We start from the raw sequence: 25,660 nt of genomic DNA on the forward strand, positions 1-25,660 counted from the left end.
AATGTGATGCAAAGCCAGACATCAGCTTCTTGAAGAATCTTAGCACATTTCTCATAGACATTGTTCTCCAGTTCACTAAGATTCTTCTATTTGACTACTACAACCACCTTCTTCAAAGCCCATCAAAGATTTTCTGTTGTGTCCAAGTCAGGTAACTGTGATGGCCTTTCTAGGATCTTCCAGAACTTCTGAAACCCAGCCTTGGTGGCTTTGAAGGAATGCCTGGGATCATTGTCCTGTTGGAAGGTACAACTATCTCACAGAAGGCATGAGGATTACTCTTATTTCCTAATATTTGATTGAATCAATATTGCCCTCCACAGGTTACAAATTTGACATGCCAGAGGAAGCTAAGCAGTCCTAGAGTATTAGCGAGCCCCTGCTTCACTGCAGCTAGGACTTTCTTTTCAATGCTTGATTCATTTTTCATCCTCCAGACAAAGTGAGGATCATTAGGGCAAACAAGTTTAATTGTTTGCTATATGGTTTTGATCATAATGGAGATGACATTTTTTGAGCTTTTGGGTCAGTAGAGTCTTGGAGTTTGGACTTGGAGATCTTCAGCATTTAGTATGCACTTTACTTGCAAGCTGAAACTCCAGTGTCTGACACCACCACATCTTGCTGCTGGTTTTTGGCAGGCACTTGTGAGTTTTGGACCAAATGCCTATTTAGGAATCTAGTGGCAGCCAGGGATAGCTTTCTTTATCTGCCATGTCCATGTACTTTTAACATTGACCTTTAACTCTCAGGACACAGTCAGATGGCTGTATTACTTGCACAAGGATCTCATCGCAATCCTCGAACTGGTCGTTGGGTCTCCAGACCTGAGCATGACAGCCACATAGAAATAAATGCTCTCACACTCTGGTTAGGAGAGCCAACTGCCAGTCGGAGGATTGCAATGCGCCTCATCGCACGAGTAATACGTCCATCTGAGTGCGCCCTAAGGCTATGTGCCCACATAGTTTTTAGGTGCTACGGATTTCTCCCCGTGGATTTTGTAAAATCCGCAGGTAAATTTCAGGTCAAAAGACCTGCGGTTTACCTGCGGATTACGCTGCGGTTTAGCCCTGCAGTTTATCACCTCTACAATGGAGGAGATGGGAAACCACAGCGGAATCTGCAGAAAAGAAGTGACATGTCATTTCTTTCTGTGGATTTGAAACCGCAGTAAAACCGCGCCGAAAATTCCGCAGCATGTGCACAGCGGTTTCCATTTTACATAGAGTAAAATGGTACTGTACAACGCAGCAGATTCTGCTGCGGACCCGCAGGGCCAGAAACGCTGCGGATCCGCAGCAAAACCCGCAATGTGTGCACATAGCCTAACTGTATCTCTAGGAATATCAATGCATTTGATGTTTATTTATATCATGTTCCTTTTGTGTGCATGGCAATGATCTCTTGTCTAAATGTTTAGGATTACTCTTTAACATGTGATCAAAAGTCACAGTCACCAAACTCCTTTCCAGTCCTGGTATGTGATGTCTTTTATCTCAAACACACCTGATCCAACTAATGAAGAGCTTGATTATTGCCTCATGTGTGATCGGGACAAAATCTGATTTACAAATTTGTAAATATGAATATTTCTGGAACTTCAGTTGGCAATAAACGTGGCATTGTGTGATGATTTTGGAGAAACCTTCTCCTATATTAGTTGGGTGGATGTATACTGTATAAATTTTACTTTTTGATTGGTTTGTAACAAGCAGAAAGTTTGTATATTTTGCTAATAAACCAAAATTGTAATGGGGGTTGAATAAGTGTTAACTAAAGAAAACTTTATATTCTGATATCTTAAGATCCAACATAGCCAATTGCTGTGTCATACATGACTTCTGTATACATTATGTACGCACATTATATTATCAACTTAGGAGGTAAATGTCATGTCACATATCGCCAGGACAAATAAAGAGACTTTTGAAATGACAGTGACCTTTTAATTATTTCTGTGCCATTAACTCTGTGCAGTGGTCAGTTTTACAACACACAGGACATCTCTTGCAAAAAGAATTCATCGATGTGGAAAGGACCTTTGCATACTAATAACAGTGAAGATCAGACTAGTCTAAGAGATATAACCCCGGAAAAATATTCAAATAGATGACTAAAATATCTGAATTCATCTAAAAAATATACGGTCCTTTTATTTTATTGGCAATATAAGACTACAAATAAACGATAAGGCATAAATGACAAGTGACAGTTAAACAGGTGATGTCGTGGGAAAAATGATACAAAAGCAAAAATACATAATATTAAGTAAAGCTAAATAAATAATAAAGATGAATAAATCTACAAATACAAGGGAAATCAAGTATAATATAATATAGCCATGGGGTCAAAAAGATATATACAGATACTTATGAGATAAGTGAGCCTATTATTGTAGAAGTCCAATCATGATGATAGACATAAGGGTTCGCTCACACTGTCATAGATTCTCTCCTTATCTCATGCGAGAGAATTGGGCCGATTATGCTAATGGCACTCGGCTCAAACTCTCTGTCTCTGTGCGCGTTCACACTGCGTGACATCTGAGTGCAGTCCGATGTTTCACACGCACCCATAGACTAGCATGGGTGAACGTGATACGAATATTGGAGCCACACATATATAGCACTTGTGTTATACAGTGTGAGTGTACCCTAAGGGTTCGCTCACACTGGTGTATGATAGGATGAGTGAAATGCGATAAAAAATTGGACAGCGCTCAGACCAATGCTATTCAATGAGGCCGTGCGGATTTGCATATTTTTTCTCAGCTGTATTTGGCATGAGAAAGAAATAACAGCATGCAAAATCGGTACAAGAAAATGGCATGTCATACAGACCATCAGTACAGATTTTTATTTATACATTACAATTCTGCAGCATAAGAAACTGTAAATGGTCCTGTAAAAGACTAATAACTGCTGAGTAAAAAAAATGGATTGCATATGGATGACAAATGAGAAAAAATCCTCACACTTTCCTGGATGAGAATGGGACCAATTTTTTATACGCTAGTGTGAGTGAACACTAATAGTGACTTAATATAACAAACTGAATGAATACAGACCCGATGGGTGACTGATGATAAGATTGTTCCCTCGCCACTAACTCCAACATGAGTTTCGCGTATGTTTCCTCTGGGGTTTTCAGGCTAAGAAATAGTTATAATTAGGAATAAAAGCCACATGACACTGACTTTACTGTGCAAATAAAGTATCTTACTAAATGTTCTTTTTACACTTCTCTGCATAATAGGATTTATTGAAATCCATATGCATTTGTGTATGTATAGTAGAGCACTGATCCACAGAGAATCAGGGGATCAGTACTCCATAACAAAAACAAAAAAAACAAAACAGCAGCTGCTGATTAAAAAAGCATCTACTACACATCAAATGTGATACCTAGTGCACTCTATGTAACCTGTTATCAGGTATGGCAGCAACCAATCTCATAACAATATAACGTGTACAAGTTGGGGCCAAAAGTATTGACACCCCTCCAATTTTGTCAGATAATACTCAGTTTCTTCCTGAAAATTATTGCAGACATAAATTCTTTGTTATTATTATCTTCATTTAATTTGTCTTAAATGAAAAAACACAAAAAGAATTGTCCAAAAGCCAAATTGGATATAATTCCACACCAAACATAAAAAAGAGGGTGGACAAAAGTATTGGCACTGTTCGAAAAATCATGTGATGCTTCTCTAATTTGTGTAATTAACAGCACCTGTAACTTACCTGTGGCACCTAACAGGTGTTGGCAATAACTAAATCACACTTGCACCCTGTTGACATGGATTAAAGTTGACTCAACCTCTGTCCTGTGTCCTTGTGTGTACCACATTGAGCATGGAGAAAAGAAAGGAGACCAAAGAACTGTCTGAGGACTTGAGAAACCAAATTGTGAGGAAGCATGAGCAATCTCAAGGCTACAAGTCCATCTCCAAAGACCTGAATGTTCCTGTGTCTACCGTGCGCAGTGTCATCAAGAAGTTTAAAGCCCATGGCACTGTGGCTAACCTCCCTAGATGTGGACGGAAAAGAAAAATTGACAAGAGATTTCAACGCAAGATTGTGCAGATGTTGGATAAAGAATCTCGACTAACATCCAAACAAGTTCAAGCTGCCCTGCAGTCCGAGGGTACAACAGTGTCAACCTGTACTATCCATCGGCGTCTGAATGAAAAGGGACTGTATGGTAGGAGACTCAGGAAGACCCCACTTCTTACCCCGAGACATAAAAAAGCCAGGCTGGAGTTTTCCAAAACTTACCTGAAAAAGCCTAAAATGTTTTGGAAGAATGTTCTCTGGTCAGATGAGACAAAAGTAGAGCTTTTTGGGCAAAGGCATCAACATAGAGTTTACAGGAGAAAAAAGAGGCATTCAAAGAAAAAAACACGGTCCCTACAGTAAAACATGGCGGAGGTTCCCTGATGTTTTGGGGTTGCTTTGAGGCCTCTGGCACCGGACTGCTTGACCGTGTGCATGGCATTATGAAGTCTGACGACTACCAACAAATTTTGCAGCATAATGTAGGGCCCAGTGTGAGAAAGCTGGGTCTCCCTCAGAGGTCATGGGTCTTCCAGCAGGACAATGACCCAAAACACACTTCAAAAAGCACTAGAAAATGGTTTGAAAGAAAGCACTGGAGACTTCTAAGGTGGCCAGCAATGAGTCCAGACATGAATCCCATAGAACACCTGTGGAGAGATCTAAAAATTGCAGTTTGGAGAAGGCACCCTTCAAATATCAGGGACCTGGAGCGGTTTGCCAAAGAAGAATGGTCTAAAATTCCAGCAGAGCATTGTAAGAAACTCATTGATGGTTATCGGAAGCGGTTGATCGCAGTTATTTTGGCTAAAGGTTGTGCAACCAAGTATTAGGCTGAGGGTGCCAATACTTTTGTCTGGCCCATTTTTGGAGTTTTGTGTGAAATGATCAATGTTTTGCTTTTTGCTTCATTCTCTTTTGTGTTTTTTCATTTAAGACAAATTAAATGAAGATAATAATACCAATGAATTTGTGTTTGCAATCATATTCAGGAAGAAACTGAGTATTATCTGACAGAATTGCAGGGGTGTCAATACTTTTGGCCACAACTGTATAGAAGATGGCATTTAGATGCTGACAGCGCATATGGAAGATGATGTATATTAAGTGCAGGTATAAAAGTTTAGGGAAGCCAATAAAAGAACACAACATGAACTAGTATTAAGACACACAATTATTTTAAAATATAACAGTAGACAAGAAATGTCAGTAATGTGCGATTATACTATTAAAACAGCATCTAGACTACTATAAAAGAAAGGCTTAGCCTATTGATTTTTACATATTCATCTATTTAAAAACAAGTTTATGAGATTATTTCTTATTCTTATATACAATCAGAAAAGGATGCAGACCGAAGACATAAGTCAAAACATAGCTGTGCTTTCTGTATAGGAGTAATGTCTCCTAACCTCATAACATTAGTCTGGACTTCATATAACAATTTCAGAAAGAACTCTAACAATACCGCTACCATCTGTAGAATTCGGAAGCATACTGTACCTTTCTGTGGCACTTTTTTATAAGGTCTGCGTTTTGTGCTAATATATTCCAGGCACAGGAAGCTGAATAGACCTGTGTAAAATGGTGATATATATTATGTGCTTTTAATATTAAACCACTGGATTGCCATAGGAATAGCAAGAAATAGGTTACAAAGCCAACGTTTCTTTCCCAGATCTAGTGTAAATCCATGAGTAAATTAATAGTGGTTAAAATTATGTGCACAGCTGCTGCGCCAAATGCGAGGCAGTCTACTTAATAAATGCATTGGTAGTATAATGTAACGTGTGTGTTATAGGAAGTGTAAAGCGGCAGAATCGGGAATCGCAACACAATGAACTACTGTATGATATCGCTGGAAGGTCAAATTGTCTATGGCAATAGTTCAGTTCAAGGGTGTTTGTAAAACTGAGGAGTGGAGGAACAGGGATAGCAGGTGCCAACCTAACACGTGAGATATCGGGCATCATGGATGAAGACCAACCACAGATTGTACTTGATTTTACCTCTTTACTGATGAGTCAGTCACTCAGGAAAAAGAAAGTTTAAATCAGTTAGTTGGACTAAAGCTTGAAATGGACAGAATAACAAAGTTCTGCTTGGTTTGCCTGTGGGTGGTAGATTGGGTCACTCATTGTTTATGTGCGGCAGACCATGCATTCAGCAAAAGTTTTAACATAGCCAGCCACTCATGCATCACCATAGACAAGATAGATTTACATCTGTGGCCTGTCTTTGCCAGCATGCACCTTAATGTGGCAATATTATTCTTACAAAATAACATTTTTAATGAAAGTACCTTAAGTGTGGCGATATTATTCTTACAAAATAACATTTTTAATGAAAGTACCAATATGATTAATCAGGCAGACCAACAAATAGCACCAGTCTTATTCTATGACACATTGATGGAACCACATCAACTCCCGAGCATGCTACAACTGTAATGCTGAATCAAATATCATCAGCTTCCAATATGACCATTTCTCAAACCAAACTAACAAGGAAGCATTGATAACATACTCCTATACACAGTCATCAAAAGACTAAAACCACTTATATCTTTCTGGACATGCATGTATCACAGGTGGATATACCATTGATGTATCCTGTCCAGTACAGGGACCCAAGAGGTTAGGTGGCCTCCAAAGCAGGTGAATATGTGCATTATTATGAGATATTGGACCACAAAGGACTCATATAGTGTTCTTGCACAGGGGCCTTCTTCTGTCTGTGTCCACGCCTTACATGCATGTATAGTGGTATAATTTTGTCCTAGAGATTTTTACAATTGACAGTCAGTTCTGTCCATATGAATGGGGTTACATCTACAGTGTAGGTATGGTTTTTTGCAGGTCCTATTCACAATGTTTTCAATAATTCTGCAGCTCATGATCAAACTCTTATAGACATATTTTAGGCAAATAAATGGCACGTTTTAAATTTTTCCAACTTTATTTCAGATCGCAGACTTCCTTTTAGGCGTCGGAATTCTCCCTCTGCGCGGGATAGATTCCAGGCGTTATGTTCTACTGTGGTCTCCCATTCAGGTCCAACCGCTGAGGGTTCTGCTCAGCACAGGCGTCGGTACCAGCTTCTTGCTCCAGCTCGTGGTATACATTTGCATACTGCTGGCTCTCCAACCAAGTCTATGGTAACCAGTGATATACAGGTGCAGCCTTGCGCTCGGGAGTCTAAGTCCAGAGATTACCTTATTGAGCATGTCTGTGATGTGGTGTCTTCTTACTGGGGGTTGGACGTTAGCTGCTCTGGTGATGTGGCAGCTCCGGATTGGGGCGCACTAGTGTCATTTATGTTGTGTGGGTGGATGGATACTCTACCACTCTGTGTGCAAGTTTGTGTGTGTCTGTCTATGCACAGAGACTGTACACGTTGGCAGGCAGGTTGCACTCTTATGCGGTTTTGTACCCATGGCTCAACGCCAGAGTCTCTAGCCTACTACATACTTAGGGTGCCGGTCAGGCACAAGTTCAGTAGCGTCATGACTGGGGTAACTACCCACTTAGCTTAGCATCTGTTTCGTTCTCGTGGCGGTTACCACAGTTCAGTTACAAGGCAAGCTGATCCCTTATGTTATACTTCTCTATGAAGGCAACAGGGTATTGTACCTAGCGTCATAAGAGTTCTTTCTTTCATCTCAGCATCTGCTTCATTCATGTGTGCGGTTAGCACAGTTTAGTTGCAGAGCTAGCTCAATCCACGTTCTAACTTCCCTGTGACATTAACAGGGCATAGTGCTTAGCATACTTTGAGCAGTACCTCTCTGCGAAGTAACAGAGCTTGGCACTCAGTGCTCCTATCCCACTGTGTGGCGTTAACACAGTGTGTAAGGTGAATGCTTGCTGCTTTGTTCCGTCATTGTTCACACTAGCAGCAGGTTACACCTCTGCACAGAAGACCCTGGGTTGCGATTGCACTTTATTTTATATTTTATTTAGCGCAATCTGCCAACCCTCCTAACAGTACACTAGCGCCAGGGTCTGGCTAGTGATGGCGGATGAGCAGCAACTCCAGCAGTACATCCAACAGCTAGAGGGCAGGTTGTCCACTCTTGAGTCAGAGACTTCGGCTGTGGCACAAGCAGCCAGCAAAGTCACCACTATGCTTACTGCTGCAACTTCTGTCCCACCTTTTTCTCATTACTCATTGCCCAAAAAGTTCTCGGGGGACAGCAAGGCTTGCAGGGGCTTCGTGGACCAGTACTCAATTCACCTGGAGCTACTGGCCTCACGATTCCCATCCGAGCGGGCCAAGGTAGGATTTGTTAGGTCCCTTTTGACTGACCGGATGATGGAGTAGGCCACACCATTAAGGGAGCGTAATGACCAGGAGGTCCAGAGCGTGTCTTGTTTTTTGGGTGCTCTGAGACAGGTCTTTTTGGGACCTCGGGTTATCCATGATGCTGCACTCCAACTCTTGGCGTTAATCCAGGGCTTTTTCATGGTCAGTCAGTTTGTCATCCAGTTTCAGACCTTAGCTACCGAGTTGGAGTGGCCAGATAAGGTCCTGATCCCCATATTTTGGAGGGGTCTAGCTGACCATGTAAAGGATGCTTTGGTCACTGGGGAAATTCCTATTACTTTGGAGGATTTAATATCTGTGTCCACGCGCATCGATCTTTGACATGCAGAGCGAGGACTAGAGCGAGCACACTATAGACAAAGGATTCGGTTAGCCCCAAACTTTGCCAATTCTTAAAAATTTCCGGCTCAGACGAGCGATCATCTGGAGCCCATGGAAGTCTCTCGGTCAGAATCTAATTGCCATCCCGTACATCCACAACGGATCTTCTTTGCCTGTAGGCAGGCTGGTCATTACGCCAATAAGTGCCCCAGGCGTCGGGGAAAATGACCGCGTCCAGTGACTCTTGGAGGAGGCTCACTAAACACGGTAGATTTGTCCTCCAAGTTGACCTTTTAGGTTTCCTTGTCATATGGGTCGACTACTCTCACTACATAGGCCTGTGTGGATTCCAGGGCTGAGGACAACTTTTTGTCTTCCACCTTCACCCAACGGCACGCAATCCCTGTAGTGATGCTCCCGAAGCCAGTCACCATCCGGGTGGTTAATGAGCCCTTCCTTCCTGCTCAAATTACTCATCAGACTATACTTCTTACCCTCATGATGTCTCAAAAACATCAGGTGATAATCTTCTTTCTAGTAATCTCTGAGGGCATGGATGAGGTACTTCTGGGCATACTGTTATGAGTCACCGAAGGAGGAAAAAACAAAAATACAAGCTAAGTCCAGAAAACCAGAGTGGTTGGTAGCTATCGGATTGCAGACCCCTGATCCTATCCACAACAACTAACAGTAGCCGTGGGGGGTTCCTACGATGCCCTAGACCCCTCGATCACAGCCGGAGAACTAAATAGGCCTAAAGAAAGAAAGGGGAAATCTAAACTGCCCCAGAGCAGACCCCAAAGCAATAGGCAGCCCCCAACATATAATGACGGTGAAGCAAGATGAAAACACTAACACAGATAGAAAGATAGGTTGAGCAAATGATGGGGCCCAAGCTAACTAAAAAGGACAGGATAGAAAAGCTGCTGTCTGCAATCCGTAAAAAACCCTACCAAAAAAATGTGCCAACCGACTGATAGGAAAAACAGGCACTGAAGTCGCTAGGACTTCAAAAAGACTATATCAGCACTCAGGTAAATTCTGAAGACAGAGCAAAGAGACAAACTGATCAGAGACAAAAATGGAACTCAGCACATCCCCGACCGGGGATGGCTGAACTCCAAAAAACAAGGAAAACAAAACAAAACTAATAAGTTTTTGCTCTGCTATTGAACTTATCTTTGGGAAGCAGGAATCAGACTGGTCTCCAAGAATCCAGCAGAGAAATCACCAGCGACTCAGAAGGGCGTCAGCTGCCTTATATCCAGTCAGAATTTCCTGTTACCCAGTCATCATCTACCAGACCAGGTGCTTGGTAATCAGCCTCACTACCTTCCTTCACCAGAAGAGGGAGTTCATCAGACATCGACGGTGAAGGGAAAAATGAACTCACAACAGCATACCTTGGTTGTGACGCCATTCACCTCGTATCGATTGGGCAACAGGGAGCATACTGGGATGGAGTAGTTCGTGTGAGGGACAATGTCTTAGGGCCCAAGTTCAGATTGGGTCTTCTGAGGTTACAACTGACCTAACCAAGGCATTATTGGCAGTATGCTGATGTATTCGCTAAAAAGGCCGTGGAGACTCTTCCTCCTCATCGCCCCTATGACTGCCCTATAGATCTCATTCCAGAGGCAGAAGCGCTTTGTGGGTGTATCTACCCTTTGTCTCTCCCGGAGACTGAAGATATGTCTCAGTATATCAGGGACAATTTGGCGAGGGGTTTATCAGGAAGTCTGTGTCTCCTGCTGGGGCTGATTTCTTCTTTGTTCAAAAGAAGAATGGAGAGTTACACCCATGCATTGACTATAGGGGTTTGAACGCAATCACCATTAAGAACAAATATCCTCTGCCATTAATCTCCGAGCTCTTCGATAGGCTGTGGGGCGCTAGGATATTTATGTAGTTGGACTTGTGTGGGACCTATAATCTTTTCTGTATACATGAAGTGGACAAATGTAAGACCACCTTTAATACTTGGGACTGTCATTATGAGTACTTGGTCATGCCGTTCGGTCTCTGTAATGCTCCCGCAGTCTTTTAAGACTTCGTAAATGACATCTTTCGGGAATTGTTATCCACATCTGTGGTAGTATATCTGGATGACATACTCATCTATTCCCCAGATGTTGACACTCATCATAGAGATATGTGTAGAGTCTTTGAGTGCCAATTCTCTTTTTGCCAAACTGGAGAAGTGCGGGTTTGAGCAGGATTCTTTACCTTTTCTTGGGTATATTGTTTTGGCCAAGGGTTTAGATATGGATCCTGGAAAGCTGTTGGTGCTGAACTGGCAGGAACCTCATTCCCTTAAACCGGTGTAGCGTTTTATGTGGTTCATCAATTATTACCGCCAGTTCATTCACCACTCCTCCACATTAGCAGCTCCGTTGGTAGCCCTCACCAAGAAGGGAGCTAATCCTAAGAAGTGGTCTGAGGAGGTTTCAAAGGCCTTTACCTCCCTGAAGTCCCATTTCGCTAGGGTGCCAGTTCTGCATCGGCCCGATTTCGAAAAGCCTTTCATCTTGGAAGTGGATGCCTCTTCAGTAGCTGCTGGGGCAGTCCTGTATCAAAAGGATGCTCAAGGTCGGAAACATCCATGTTTCTTTTTCTCTAAGACCTTTTCACCAGCAGAGAGGAATTATTCCATTGGGGACAGTGAACTGATCGCCATGAAATTGGATTTTTCAGAGTGGAGACATCTCCTGGAGGGAGCTCGGCATCCCTTTAAGGTTTTTATGGACCACAAAAATCTTTTATATCTTCAGACTGCCTAGCGGCTGAATTCTTGCCAGGCCAGGTGGTCCTTATTCTTCACCCAGTACAATTTTACCATGCATTTTCTGTCCCGGGACAAAAATTTACGTGCCGATGCCCTGTCTCATTCAGTAGTCTCATCCGAGGATGAGGACAATCCACATCTAATAGTACCTTCGGAGAGTCTTCGAATGGTGGCACCTGTGTACCAGATAAAGCAGGTACCTCTGGGCAAATCCATTGTACCACCTAATCTGCAGTCAGAGGTTCTCTCGTGGGCTCACACCTCCAAATTGGGTGGTCATTTCAGCATCAAAAGGACTACTGAGCTTTTAGAGAGGGCTTATTGGTGACCTCGGATGGCGGGAGATGTCAAGGATTACGTGCAAGCCTGTGTCTCATGTGCCAGGAATCAGATTTCCAAGCAGAGACCCGCGACTTGCTCTATCCCTTGCCTGTGGCAGATAGGCCCTGGGAGATGGTCAGGATGGACTTTATAGTAGACCTGCCTAAGACTCATAATAATAGGGTTATTGGGTCATCACCGATCATTTTTCCAAAATTATACACCTGGTTTTTCTTCCTCATATACCATCTGCACGGGCTCTGGTGGTATTGTTTATCAAGCACGTATTCCGCCTTCATGGGATGCCTGACAAGATTGTCAGTGACCGGGTTCCACAGTTCGCGTCTCGTTTCTGGAGGGAGCTTTGTCACCTGCTCATTATAGAGCTCAATTTGTCTTCCGCATATCATCCTGAGTCGAATGGGCTGGTGGAGAGAACCAGTCAGACACTGGTCACTTATCTACGGCATTTTGTGTCCACCAGGCATGATAACTGGTCATCCCTGCTGCCGTGGGCAGAGTTTGCTTTAAACAATGCTGTCTCTGATTCCACGGGGCAAACTCCTTTTCTTCTGAAATACCATCAGCATCCGCGTGTCTCTTTGCCCGTGCCCGTCATGTCTACTGACCCGAGGGTTGTGGACTGGGCAGTGGAGGCTCGTGGCATCTGGGACCGCACACAGGATGCAATTAATGTATCAAAGGAGAGAATGAGGGCTTCCACTGACACGCATCATCGTCCCGCGCCAGTCTTTGCCCTGGGAGATTTAGTGTGCCTGTAAAATCCACTAAATTTGCTCCCCTCTACGTAGGTCCTTTCAAGGTTCTTGAGCAGGTGATGCTGTAGTTTATCGCCTCAGTGGTCCACTGCACGTGAATATCATCGACACTTTTCATGTGTCTCTTTTAAAATCCGTGTATATGGCCCAGTTTTCTGGGACTCCTGTTGGAGGTTCGGATACGTCCTCGGATGATTTTGAGGTCAATGCTATTGTCGGGTCCAAGGTGGTGCACCTTAAAATTTTTTGGGGGGTTGACTGGAAGGGTCATGGACCAGAGGATAGGACCTGGGAGCCTGTTGAGCACATTCGTGTCCCTCAGCTTATTGTGGCCTTCAAGCGTGGTGAACATCGTCGAGGGGGATGCTAGTGAGGGGGTAATGTTAGGCATTGGGATTCTCCCGCTGCGCGGGATAAATCCCAAGCACTATCTGGTACTGTGGTCTCCCTTTCAGGTCCTTGCAGGTCCGGCCACTGCTGCTCAGCACAGACGTCAGTCCCAGCATCTTGCTCAGGCTTGTGGTATACGTTTGGTTACTGCTGGCTGTCCAGCCAAGCCTATGGTAACCAGTGATAAACAGGTGCAGCCTTGCACTACTGAGTCTAAGGGCCCCGTTACATTTACTGATGCACCAGCAATCCCGACCACTATATGACCCGGTCAGGATTGCTGGTGCATCGCTAAATGGTCACTAGTGAGCTGCCAAACAGGCAGATCTCACTAGCGATGCAGCAGCGGTCGGCGGTCGATACTTACCGTCAGATGCAGCGATGATGTCTTCTTCCGCCCGCGTCCATGGCTTCCTCGTTGGCGCCAGCAGGAAGCCGACGATGAGAAATGGACCAGGCTGATCTCGCGCGATCAGCGATAACCAGCGGGGGATCCAGTCGGAGGTGAGTATCACATGTAGCGATATCGCTAGTGATATCGCTGCTGCGTCACAAAATCGGTGACCCTTTAGCGATATTGCTAGCGATATCGCTATGTGTAAAGGGCCCTTAAGTTCAGAGATCACCTTACTCAGCCTGTCTGTTATGTGGCGTCTTCTTATTGGTGGTCGGACGTTAGCTACTCTGGTGATGTGACAGCTCCAGATTGGTCCGCGAGAGATGTCTCGACTGACTGGGCGTGAGTGTTTGGGGTGGAGCCTAGCATATAAAAGGCTCTCAGCGGCACACGCGGGCTCATTAAGTTCCCAACCAGTCTCACATAAAGGTAATATAGGGGAGCCCAAAGCATAGCGTTCATTAAACTTTTTGCTGCTGGATATATACAATTTAGAAACCATTATTATGTCTATAGCTCTGTGTGACTTGCTGGAGGAACCTATTTGAACAACATGGGAAGATCATAGCTGAACTCCAAATTCTTTAAATCCTTGCTAAAATTTATGCTAATCTTCCATACAAAATTCCCATCAGATCATAGCGACACATAGCGATATCGCTAGCAATATCGCTGTAACGTCACTGATTTTGTGACGCGGCAGCGATATTGCTAGCGATATCGCTACATGTGATACTTACCTCCGACCGGCTCCCCCGCTGATTATCGCTGATCGCGCGAGAACGTCCTGGACCATTTCTCGTCGGGGGCTTCCTGCTGGGCTTCCTGTGGCGCCGACGAGCGACGCGTGGACGCAGGCAGGAGGACGTCAGGATCACCGCGTCTGACAGGTAAGTAGCGACCACCGACCACTGCTATGTCGCTGGTGAGATCTGCCTGTGTGGCAGCTCACTAGCGACCACTTAGCGACGCACCAGCGATCCATATCGTTGTCGGGATCACTGGTGGATCGCTAAGTGTAATGGTACCCTTAGTATTTGCTCCTGTAACCCATAAATGGGATTTCTGCTGATTGAGGCCATGGATAGTTTAGATCTTTATAGCTGGTGTGCTTGTCAGTTAATTCTTTGGTATTAGTGAAGGTACTTTCTGGCGTTAGGGTGATGGAAACGAATGGTCTGCTTAATTTGGAAGACAGTAGTGATTTGTCTGTCACTCTAAAACTGGATGAAAGATGGAAAGGATTATGTGGGTGTTTGCACTGATTTCCATTTTGCACCTTATTGAGTTCTGTGGTAGAGTGCTAAACATTGGAAACAGATGTGGCATGTCACTGAAACCATAAGACCATGTCTAGTGTCAATTCTCTTAGTCATGGAACAGTTTTGCCTTGATAGTATGTTACGTAAGAATCAGAGTCATAATTAACAACTACCTGGATTCAGAAGTACTGTTGTGGACTGATTCTCTACGGTTCTTATCATTATGATACCATCTGTATTTCCCTATAAAACATCTTTTAATACTGGTGCTCTTTCATGGCTGAGATCCTCCTTGCAGAGGTAGTATATCTAACTTTAAAGCTGTGGAAGCATAATTGGAAGGTTGTAAAATTATGTTGAAGATGAGCTAAGGTCAATGGCTGTCGGATTTAGGAGCTGAAGATTTATGGATGTTTTCTTTTATATAGCAGAGGGTGGTAGAGCCAGGATTACAATCTGCAGACCTATCAAGAAGAACTGACCTACAACATAACTTCTCTCTGACCTGTACAATAAGTGTTCGCTCCACAACATTACTTTTACTTAGAATCGTACATAAAACTGAAAGAGTGAATAACTAAAATGTCTATGAATTTTCCTTTCTTCTGAATGGGGTTTGCAGAAATCTATTTTATTATGTGTGTAGAATGGCAGTTATCAAAATACTGCATATTTAGAAAATCAAGTCAATCATAAAAATTCTACAGTATGTAGATCAGATTTAGTAAAATCTCATTTACTTTACTGGGACTTTATGACATTATGGATTTTCAGTGCCAATATCTGTGCAAAAAAGATTCACCACAGGGTGTCTTTTTCAGCGAACATGTCATTTTTCCTTCTACAGACACACCTTTGATGCAGAAGTCCTAAAAGTTACAGCTTTGTTTCATTGCTCCATTAATCGGTAGATTTCTGTGGCTCAGTTATATGGTTTTGGCTATGTTGGACCTGACTTTTCTTCTGCGTATTGGGCAGGAGATACGTATTCATTAAAGGGGTTGTCCACTACTTGTACAACCCCTTCTCATTCCCAATGATTGGCCGCCTTAAAATAAAAAGCTTACATTCTCCTCTGTGCCGGCGCTGTTCCAGCGTTGTCGACACTTTCTCTCCTGGGTCTCACATGAGCTTGTTATGTCACTTCGGCCGCAGCTCTCACTTCCTGTTAATTATGGATACATCTGAAGATGGGGACAGTGACGCCGTTGCTGACTGGATGCAGGGATCACGTGACATAACAACCTCATGTGAGACCTGGGAAAGCGAGAGCCGACACTGCTGGAACGGCGCGGCACCGTTTTTATTTTAACGGGGCCAAACATAAGGAATAAAAAGGGGTTGTCCAAGTAGTGGACAACACCTTTAAAAGTTATTTTGTTTAATGAATTTGTAGAAATCACTTGTTAGTTGTGTTGAGTTACTGAAATTGTTCTTGCTTTGTTGGTTTATTGAAAACAGCAGAAAGTTTGTGACTTTTGCTAATAAAACTAATTTGCAAAGATCATGGAATAATTTGATTGCAACCATATTTGTAGAAAAATTTTATGGTAATGCCAGGCTCACCTACCTTGTGTATTTTCTGAGCTCTGGTCCAGCTCTGTACACCCTGCCCTGGCTGTATGACGCATGACCAGTCTGCCAGTCACTGGACATAGCAGTGATGCATTGGTCACTACTGCAGCTGGTGATTGACTGGAACAATCACATAAACGTGCACCCCTGGAAGAGGGAAAACCGAGACCTGCAATAACAACTTGTATGGAGTACCGTATGTGATCTTGTTTTGTTAGATGCTACAGGGCACGCAGATTATAATTTTATTTTATGTCACACAAAAAAATAAAAAACCATAACACATATAACATATTCCATATTGTTACGTATTTCTTCAGTAACCATCATATTCAGCCATGTCTTACATTTTAGATTAGGTTTGGCTAACAGAAGGAAATAATTACATAATATAAAATGAATTCCGTGAACAGTTCTTGACATGTTGGCTAATGCCAGTAATACAAACTGATGTATAATATATTGTATTTTAACCATTTAAACTAACCTTTCTAAATACTTCTTTGTGTGTATTTTTGGCTTTCTTGTGCTTCTGCATCATGCTATTATTAAAACCTATTAATGCATCATTACGTATTAATGAATGTTAGTACTGCTTTCTATCTTTGGATAGCCTAAAAAGTGTTATAAGTAACACAATTATAGCCCACTGACAATCTAATATTTGTGAAGCAGAAAAAACTCTAAATATGGAGCATTTTTCCTGCGAAGGGATGTGACTCTGCCAAACACTCATTTAGACAGTATGTAACTTATGTATATATGCACCTGTGCAAAATCCCATAGAGAATATGTATAATTAACCCATTAGATGGACAGATATGGCATATCTCTGATGATGATTATTATTAGTTGTTTATTGCTTTTCAAACGTATTATTAAGGCTGTGTTTCTATATATTTGTGCCATCTGGATCAGGTATCTCGTTCTTCAGCTGATGACAAGTGATGGCAAAAGGGCATCAATTGTTATCAGGCTTTTTCAATACAAAATTAGCAAAGAATATTAAAGGGCTCCTTGAACGGTCCGGTACAACAATTGATGCATGGGTGAGTGTAAGTGATTTTATAGAAAATGATGGGATTCGTTCTCGCATCAGTTTCCCTCCAACATTTCACTGTCATGCAAAAAGGGGAGTAGATCCACAAACCCCATTGCTTGGCTGCACAAATATGTACATTTTATAATAAAATCTATTAAAGTGAATCTGTCACCAGATTTCACAATGTAAGCTGCAAACATTATTAAATGGATCTGATAGTCTTGATGAGGCTAAAGTTATTACATTGAAAATCCATTTAAAACTGTAGGTGTAACTTTTTGTGAAAGTTTACCTCTCCAATTTTAAAATGAGCATTTTAATTTGAGAATTATACAACGATTCTGACATAGTAACTACTGATGAAGAGACCTGAGTAGTCTCGAAAGCTTGCAATTTTTCAGTTAGCCATTAAAAGGTATCAACCACTGAGGACACAGTTCTAAATATTTTTCCAGTCCCAAGCTAATTATGGAGCTCAGTACATGATTTCCGTGGCCAAGAGGCTCATTGCACCAGTCCAATCACAGGTTTTACATGCGCCCTCCTCGCTCACTGGTGATTGATAGCACTGGCTTGCTTGGACTGAGCACTGCTTTCTGTCCGCCCTGTCAATCACCAGAGAGGAAGGTGGGGCATGCTAAACTAATGGGTGGATCAGTGCACTGAGCCTCTTGGCGTTGTCAAAAGTGCAGTGAGCACCCTATTTAGCCTATTTGATTAAAATTCAGTTTCTGAAGAATGTAGGAAGTAGTTAGACTACTAAATGTGTGATTATTTTTTACAGAGGCTATATGAGATGGATGGCTATGTGCTTAGTTTACACAGTTTAGGCTGACCAACACCCTTTAAGAGATTAACATCATTATATATGTAGTTTGTATTTTGAAAACTGGTGAACAGATCTGTTTTAAGCATTCTATCAACTCTTTGGGTATGGATAGTGTAGTTTCATGGTATTCTCCTAATCCTTTTACATTATTTTCAATCCAGGGAGAACCAGGATTTCTTGGCCCTCCTGGAGAACCCGGGTTACCAGGCTTGCCAGGGACAAAGGTAAGAAATGACATATTTGCTTGGCGCTGTCACGGTATTGTCATGGTATGTCTAGCTCTGCGTGAGGCGACCCGATGATTGGTCGGTCACAAAACCACAAGACAAACAAGGGGACACCGGGGAAACAATTACAATGGTGGGCCCTATAATAGGGAACGGGGAAGTGGACACCTCCTGCATGCCCTAAGGAAGAGCCCTGAACTCTCCTCATGTTCCCTATACAGGTTCTTTCAACCTGTTGCCGACCAGGATACCTCAGTCCCTCACTTGCACCTATTCCTTACTAGGTAACTGGCAAGTGCGGATACTGGTCCTCACCGCTGTACTAGTAAAACACCAGGGAAAACAACCGACAGGGAAAAACAAACAACTTAGCTTTCTTTGCTGCCAGTGCTCCTGAGGCAGCAGAGTACAGCACCCGAACACAGCTTCCAGCAGAAACACCAAGGCTCCAGATAAGCTGCAACAGCACTGCTCCAAATAGCTCCTCTCTTCTCAAAGACTGGTTAGTGAATGACCAGTATTACCAACAGGGAGCAGCAGCAGCTGATGACCTTTTGTAGGAAGGAGGGGGGAGGTCACCACCTGCTGACTAATTAAACATGTAGTAACACCACCGCCCACCGGGGGCAAAAACCCAGCTGCTGACCAACTACAGTTGTAGTAACACCAGCAGCCACTGGGGCAAAACTCCATATTAACCCCTGAGGCCAGAAGGAAAAGGTTCATATAAGTGAGTCCAGACTCTGCCACAGATCCGAAAATGGATCGTGACAGGCGCAAGCTGTTTGCTAAGAAGACAAGACCAATGAAAGTGAACAACACTGTAACAAAAAATTAGCTAAATAATGCAAAAAAATTTAACATATTGAACTATAGTATTAATCCATTACATAGATGGAATCACTGCAGATGTTTTTCACCTAACAACTAGGCAAACATAACGCTGTCTTGTGGGCAATGGATTAGGGCTGCCATCTTGTAGAGGGAGCCATTAACCCCTTCATCAACTTGCGATTTTCTGTTTTTGCATTTTTTGTTTTTTACTCCCCTTCTTCCCAGAGCCATAACTTTTTTTTCCGTCCCCATATGAGGGCTTTTTTTGCGGGACAAGCTGTACTTTTGAATGACATCATTAATTTTACCATATCGTGTACTAGAAAGGGGGAAAAAATTCCAATTGTGGTGAAATTGAAAAAAAAGTGCAATTCCGCAATTGTTTTTTGGGTTCTTTATTTACCATGTTCACTAAATGCTAAAACTAACCTGGCAATATGATTCTCCAGGTCATTACGAGTTCACAGATGCCATATATGAATAGGTTCTTTTTTATTTAATATAAAAACATGGGCTATGCACACAGTGAACAAGTCTGTAGGACAGTGTTCACACCACCAAAAGACTGAAACACAGAAAAACAGTATAACAAACGTATAAAAATACTATGTTGTAAAAAAGTAACAGTAAACAGCAAATGCTAGTAAAAAGATGATAACAAAATAGGGTATTTGGTCGATATGTTTTTTGCAAAAAATGTATACTAAGCTACTCTACCAAACATCAAGTTATACCCATATCAGAGCAGTCTCTAACTGATGTATTTAAAAACCTGACCATGTGTATGGTACCTATATGAGCAGGATTCAGAAAGGTAATGTCCAGTGTGGATTCAATTGGTTTCTTGTTTCTGCAAGATTAGGGAGGTCTCCACCCCTTCCTTGTGGGCCGTGCACATATAAGCCGCATTCCACAGCATGTCCACATCGGACATTACCTTTCTGAACCAAGAACCAATAAGCAGTTATTTCATGAATCTGCACTGTATTTCCTACACTCCTCTCCTTCATTCTCCCTCTTATTCTCCTGCTGCCGGCCTCCAGTCTCTGATGGACAGGTCACTCTTTTCTTCCCTTCATGAGACTTTGCACAGGTGACCTCTCATTAGAGGATTCGGCACAAGAGTGACCTGTCCTTCAGATGTTGGTGGCCGGCAGTAGACGAGGAGAAGGAAGAGAGGAAGGAATGTCCCCTACACTTGCAATTAAAACTTCAAACTCTACAAATTCCAAATGAAATGCTACCAGCAATGAATGCGTTTAGTTAGGGATACCATGTCGTTAAGATGTTACTATCATATTTTCTTTTTATATATTCATGAAGCATTTAAAGCTTGCCGAATTGATTGATTTTGATTGTTGAATTATTTCAGAGCAATTGTTTCAGAAAAAAGCTCTTCAGATACATAACAAAAATTAAAAAAAAAACCTTATGATCCATATCAAATGCAATCACTAGGGAAATGTCAGCAAGCATGTTACTTTAGGTTGTTTAGATGTAATTTATGAACCTTCAGCCCTGATTATTTAGATGGCTAGAAATTCTACATTATTATAAATTAGGTTTCCACAAAGATAGACAATAAATTGCTATGTTCTCTTTTGCATATGACGCAGACAAAGTAAGGACGTAGAGTCAATTTCCAACCATTCTGTAATCCAGGCTGAAATATTTCGCTCTTTTTAGAGAAAAAGAATAAAAGAACCTCTGAAAGCTGAAAGGTATCACTAAGAGGAATGTTAGCAGTTTAACCCTACGAAAGTGCCATTAGCCCTAAGCCTATCTAAATAGGACCAATCACAAAAAAGTGCCAGAAAATAAGTATTTTTCAAAATTAATAGGAATTAATAAACTCTAAGCCTAGCAATAAGTAAAGGATCTAACACTCCCACAGTAGTCTGAACTAGGTTGTGTGATACCAGCACGATCTGCGTCTTCCCACAACCTTCCAACAGAAACATGTGGAGACACAACACAGGATCTCATGAGTTATTGTAAGATCTCACAGCTTTAACTAAATCAGTTCTTTCTGTAGCATTAACACTGCACTTACCGTAACTCCTAAATACATTTTACTGTTATTGAAATTATTACAATCTATTTAATGCTTGATGCACAGGACACTTATAGTCTCATTGATAAGAGTCTTCTTTCGTAGCTTCCTTTTGTAGGGAGCCCATACAAATTGGATAGAATTTGAATGAAATAGGCATATTCAACCATAACGAGTGATCGTCAGCTGGTGCATTTCTCTTTGACTGTCGACTAATCGACAAACAGTCGTAATCATTCAAAACAACTAATAGGAAATTTTGGTTATTTTGTCATAAAATCAGCACAGGATGCATAATCTGAAAATATCCATCACTGACAAATGTCGCCAGTGATGTTTTGGGCCATCGATGAATGATTATTCATCAACCCATTATCAGCTAAAGTGTAGGTGAGCCTTAAATTGAAGCTAACATCAGAAAATCCTACAAAATCTTGCAATTTTTAGACTTTCAACTTGGGGTTTTCTCGACTCCTCATACTTTCTGTCCAGACTTTCAGGCAGAGTTTTCAGCAGGCTTCTTATTAGAGGCAGGTGTACTTTGAACGGTAACGCCTCTACAGCAAGGATCCAGCAATCACAATAGTTGATATCACACCTGCTGCCCCTCCCTTCACAATGACCATTCTACAGGCTCATTAGATATCTTAATACAAAATATAAAGTCGGGGTCTGACTATTGTGGTTATGTACATGGGTTGTTTCCGGAAACATTATGCAAGATTTGTATTTTTTATTTTTAATACAGATTGTGATATGTAAAATAAAACATTGACAAAAATTTTTAAGATATGCATTTGACACAAAAAACTGATTTAGCCTATGGGCCCACATAGCGTTTTAAAACGCACAATGAAAACCGGACTCCTTCCCAAAAATCGCGCGTTTTTTTCCCGCGCGATTTTACCGCGATTCTATTCGCGATTTTGCTGCGATTTTCTCAAGCACTTTCCAAGCGATTTGAAGCATCACTTGGAAAGTGATTGACAGGTTGGTCACACTCGTCAAACATAGTGTTTGACAAGTGTGACCAGCTTTTTACTATTGAGGCTGCCTATGCGGCATCAATAGTAAAAGATAAAATGTTAAAAATGATAAAAAAATAAAAAGTCGGGGTATATTTACCTTCCGACGTCCCGCGCTGCCATCCCGGGCCTCAGAGTTCCCAGCGATGCCTTGCGAGACCTGTGATGACGTTGGTCTCGCGTTGCTATAGCGATCTCACAAGACCGCTAGAGTCACGCGAGACTACGTCATCACAGGACCTTGCCGCAAGGCATTACTGGGAATGTTGAGGCCGGGAATGCAGCGCGTGACGCCGGAAGGTAAATATACCCCGATTTTTTACTTTTTATTCTTTTTTTTACAGGGGTATGGTACCCAGGGCCTGGAGGACAGTCTCCTCTCCTCCACACCGTGGGTACCAACCGCACATGAGACGCTTAACTTCCCGCATGGTGGGCATAGCCACATGCGGGAAGTAAGCGATTCTCATGCTTTCCTATGGGTGCGGAATCGTGGCAATTATTTGCAATTCCGCACAAAAGAATGATCATGCTGCGATTTTTTCCACGATGCGATTCCGCCGTGGAAAAAAACGCAGCATTAGCACAGCATGTGCGGAATGCCATAGGAATGCATGGGGTGCGTTCTGTATGAGATTTTTAAATGTTTTCGCAGCGTTTTCGAGCTGAAAATCGCGGCAAAAACGCTTAACAATCGCATCGTGGGCACACAGTCTAAAACAGTAGGTCTTTTTCTGATGATAGCTTCTCTTTTAATGTGGTCACAGATATAGGGTTCTGGGAGGGAATAGGGAAAGGAGTATCCACCCACAGAGCTAAAAGATGTTAAGGGATAAGTTGGCAAGATATATACTAAAGGGATACATGTGGATATATAGGGAAGAAAAGTGGAAAGCTATTTGTGTAAGATTTTAAGTGGTGAGAATTTGCAGAAAATAAGGATTGATGGTTAATATAAAGTATGTGATGTCTTACCGTTTTGCATTTATAGGGAGAACGTGGTGAACTTGGCCCTCCAGGAAGAGGGGAAAGAGGTCTCCAAGGGGTCCCAGGTGCAAAGGTATGGCCTACAAGTGTACTGGGTGCTGTCAGGGAGATTAGTGCAATGTAACTTATTTGTCATTCCTTTAAATCATACAAATTACTTTATTGCAGCAGGTAATAAATATTCCTTTTATTGTCTTTCCCGCCATTAATTATTTTAACAAGTAAGATTCACTTAGGATTACACTGCTCAGAAATTCCTGAGATTTCTTGTTCTCAGATGTCATCATTGTCTGGGAGACCACATAGTCACACCTCGTGGTGTATCTCCAGATAGGGACATTCATAACTTCATAAACCGGTGATATATTAAGTGGCTTCCTTGGAAGGTCTGACTGCTTTTTAGTAATTACTTGTCTTATACAATATCTCTTAATTACAGTCATGAACTTGTACCGTGAACTTTCCTGACCAGTATATGACGAGAGTGTACCTTATTTTAAGATGTGTCAGGGAAAACGAGGATATCTCTTTCAGCTTGTAAATTCCTGAATGCAGGTTTATGACTTTAAGATTTATAGTACATATCTTTCCTCATTTTCCAATGATGTAAACCTATTATTCAGATGACTGGTATTTCAGATCTGCGTTATGTACGGCACTGTATGTTGATGTGCTAAGTGCCCTGATTGCCTTGAAGTTATTGTGAGGCCATTCATTTCTAGTTCAAGAGAACCTTTGGGTATTATAATGCATATTCCAAACCACAAAATAGTCATCATAATTCAAGACGTAAAAATAATTGTAAAGCTTGAGGAATAATCATGTTAATCACATGCTATTCATGAATAGTTTAGCCAGCAACGTGTGCTCTGACTTGAGTATGACATGGCCTTGGCCCTACTGGTATGAGGCCATGGCTGTTATCTGCAATGTGCATGCATTATATACACCTGCCTTGGTAACTGTAGTGTAAATTCACATAGGATTAGGTTAAGAACGTCCAAATGGCCCACCACAAAGTGGCCTAAACTTGTTCCTTGACCCCATATGTACTATATCCAGGGGGTATAATTATCTATATTTAGCCAATAAGAACATTCATGATTGGTTAAAATGCATTTTGAATTATGACACGCTATGTTAAGACCACCTATTTTGATATTTCTATTAATAAAGTACTTTAACAATGAGGCATTCTATCTTGAATGCGTAGTAACTGTTTCCTTCTTGGTTAAATCCACAACAGGGACACTTAGGCAACTGTTAACACTTAATTCAAGCACATCTCTAGCGTTTTATCACTAATGTAAGTTCTCTGCCCTAGTAATATCTACCTAGTACTAGCGCTGTCTTCAGTTGTTCCTGGCGCCACTTCATGCCCGACCTGCTATCTTGTGACTGCAACTTCTGACTCCCTGAAAGTCAGAGGTGACAGTCACAAGCTCTCGACATAAGTCTTTAAGAACCTCATTCTGGCTTCATAGATTTACATTGAGTTGTAACTTCAGTCTCTCTCAGAAAACACTGGAGCAATAAGACAGGTCACAACCTGCAAAAGACAACCGGAGCGACGCCGGTAACAGAAGAAGACGTCTGCTCTTAAGTATATTACAAGGGCAAGGAACTTAGAGCGATTTGAGTCTGAATCTTGAAGCACCACTCCAGCATTTTTTTTTATTTTACCTCTGGAGTGGTGTCACTAATCTAATAGTTTTCATGAAGTCGAACATGACCGTGCCTGTACGACCATACCGTAATTCTGTCATTTTACAAAACTCTCGCCATTCTTCTGTTTTATCTGTCTTCTTATCTCTAGCAGTTTTAATATCATCTAGTTTTATATGTGTAAAGACATTAAAAATGTAGAGATCATTCACTAGGGACCAAAAATTTAGAAAATATTCAAAAAAGTCTCATCATTATATGTGCTGCAGAATAAAAGGTGAAAGTATCATTAAACCGAGGAGAAGAAGCAAGGTCATTGGGAGTCTAGAAGCCCATTATATATTGCTGAAATTATGGATGGTTTAATTATAGATCACTGGGCAGCCACTTTGACCTCACACTTAGCCATTGTGAATTCTATGACTGTCTTCTAATCCACCGTGCTCATTGCATGACAGGTTCATTACCTATGTATGTATGGGTTATGCCAATTATAACACTTCACCTCTGACTTAGGTATATATAGACAGATAAGGTTTCTGCCACACTTTTAACCTTTTCTAGCATGTTCCACTGTTGGACTGTTTTTCTCAGATCTATAACTAGCTTATTCCTCTATAACTATTATGATCTCAGTCGAGCCTTGCTTTTCTGAATTTTGCATGCTCCAGGGAGAAACTGGTGAACCTGGAAATAGAGGCCCCAAAGGGTCAAAGGTCAGTAACTTTTTTTTTTGTGACAGGGTTTTATGTGTGACACATAACAGAATAACTGTGTGTATGTT

At 41.9% G+C, this 25,660-nt stretch overlaps 1 protein-coding gene across 1 annotated transcript in view; it reads left to right on the forward strand.

Annotated features, from left to right (window-relative positions):
• Positions 1 to 25,660, forward strand: part of COL25A1 (collagen type XXV alpha 1 chain) — a 288,446-nt gene that overhangs the window by 175,028 nt on the left and 87,758 nt on the right. Inside the window, exons 17-19 of the mRNA XM_073572140.1 lie at positions 18,247 to 18,309; positions 23,216 to 23,284; positions 25,548 to 25,592. Coding sequence (XP_073428241.1) covers positions 18,247 to 18,309; positions 23,216 to 23,284; positions 25,548 to 25,592 — 177 coding nt within the window. The remainder of the gene's footprint in view (positions 1 to 18,246; positions 18,310 to 23,215; positions 23,285 to 25,547; positions 25,593 to 25,660) is intronic.

Source organism: Dendrobates tinctorius, unplaced genomic scaffold (genome assembly GCF_039654945.1).
Source record: "Dendrobates tinctorius isolate UK_male_01 unplaced genomic scaffold, ASM3965494v1 ptg000030l, whole genome shotgun sequence".
NCBI lineage: Eukaryota > Metazoa > Chordata > Amphibia > Anura > Dendrobatidae > Dendrobates > Dendrobates tinctorius.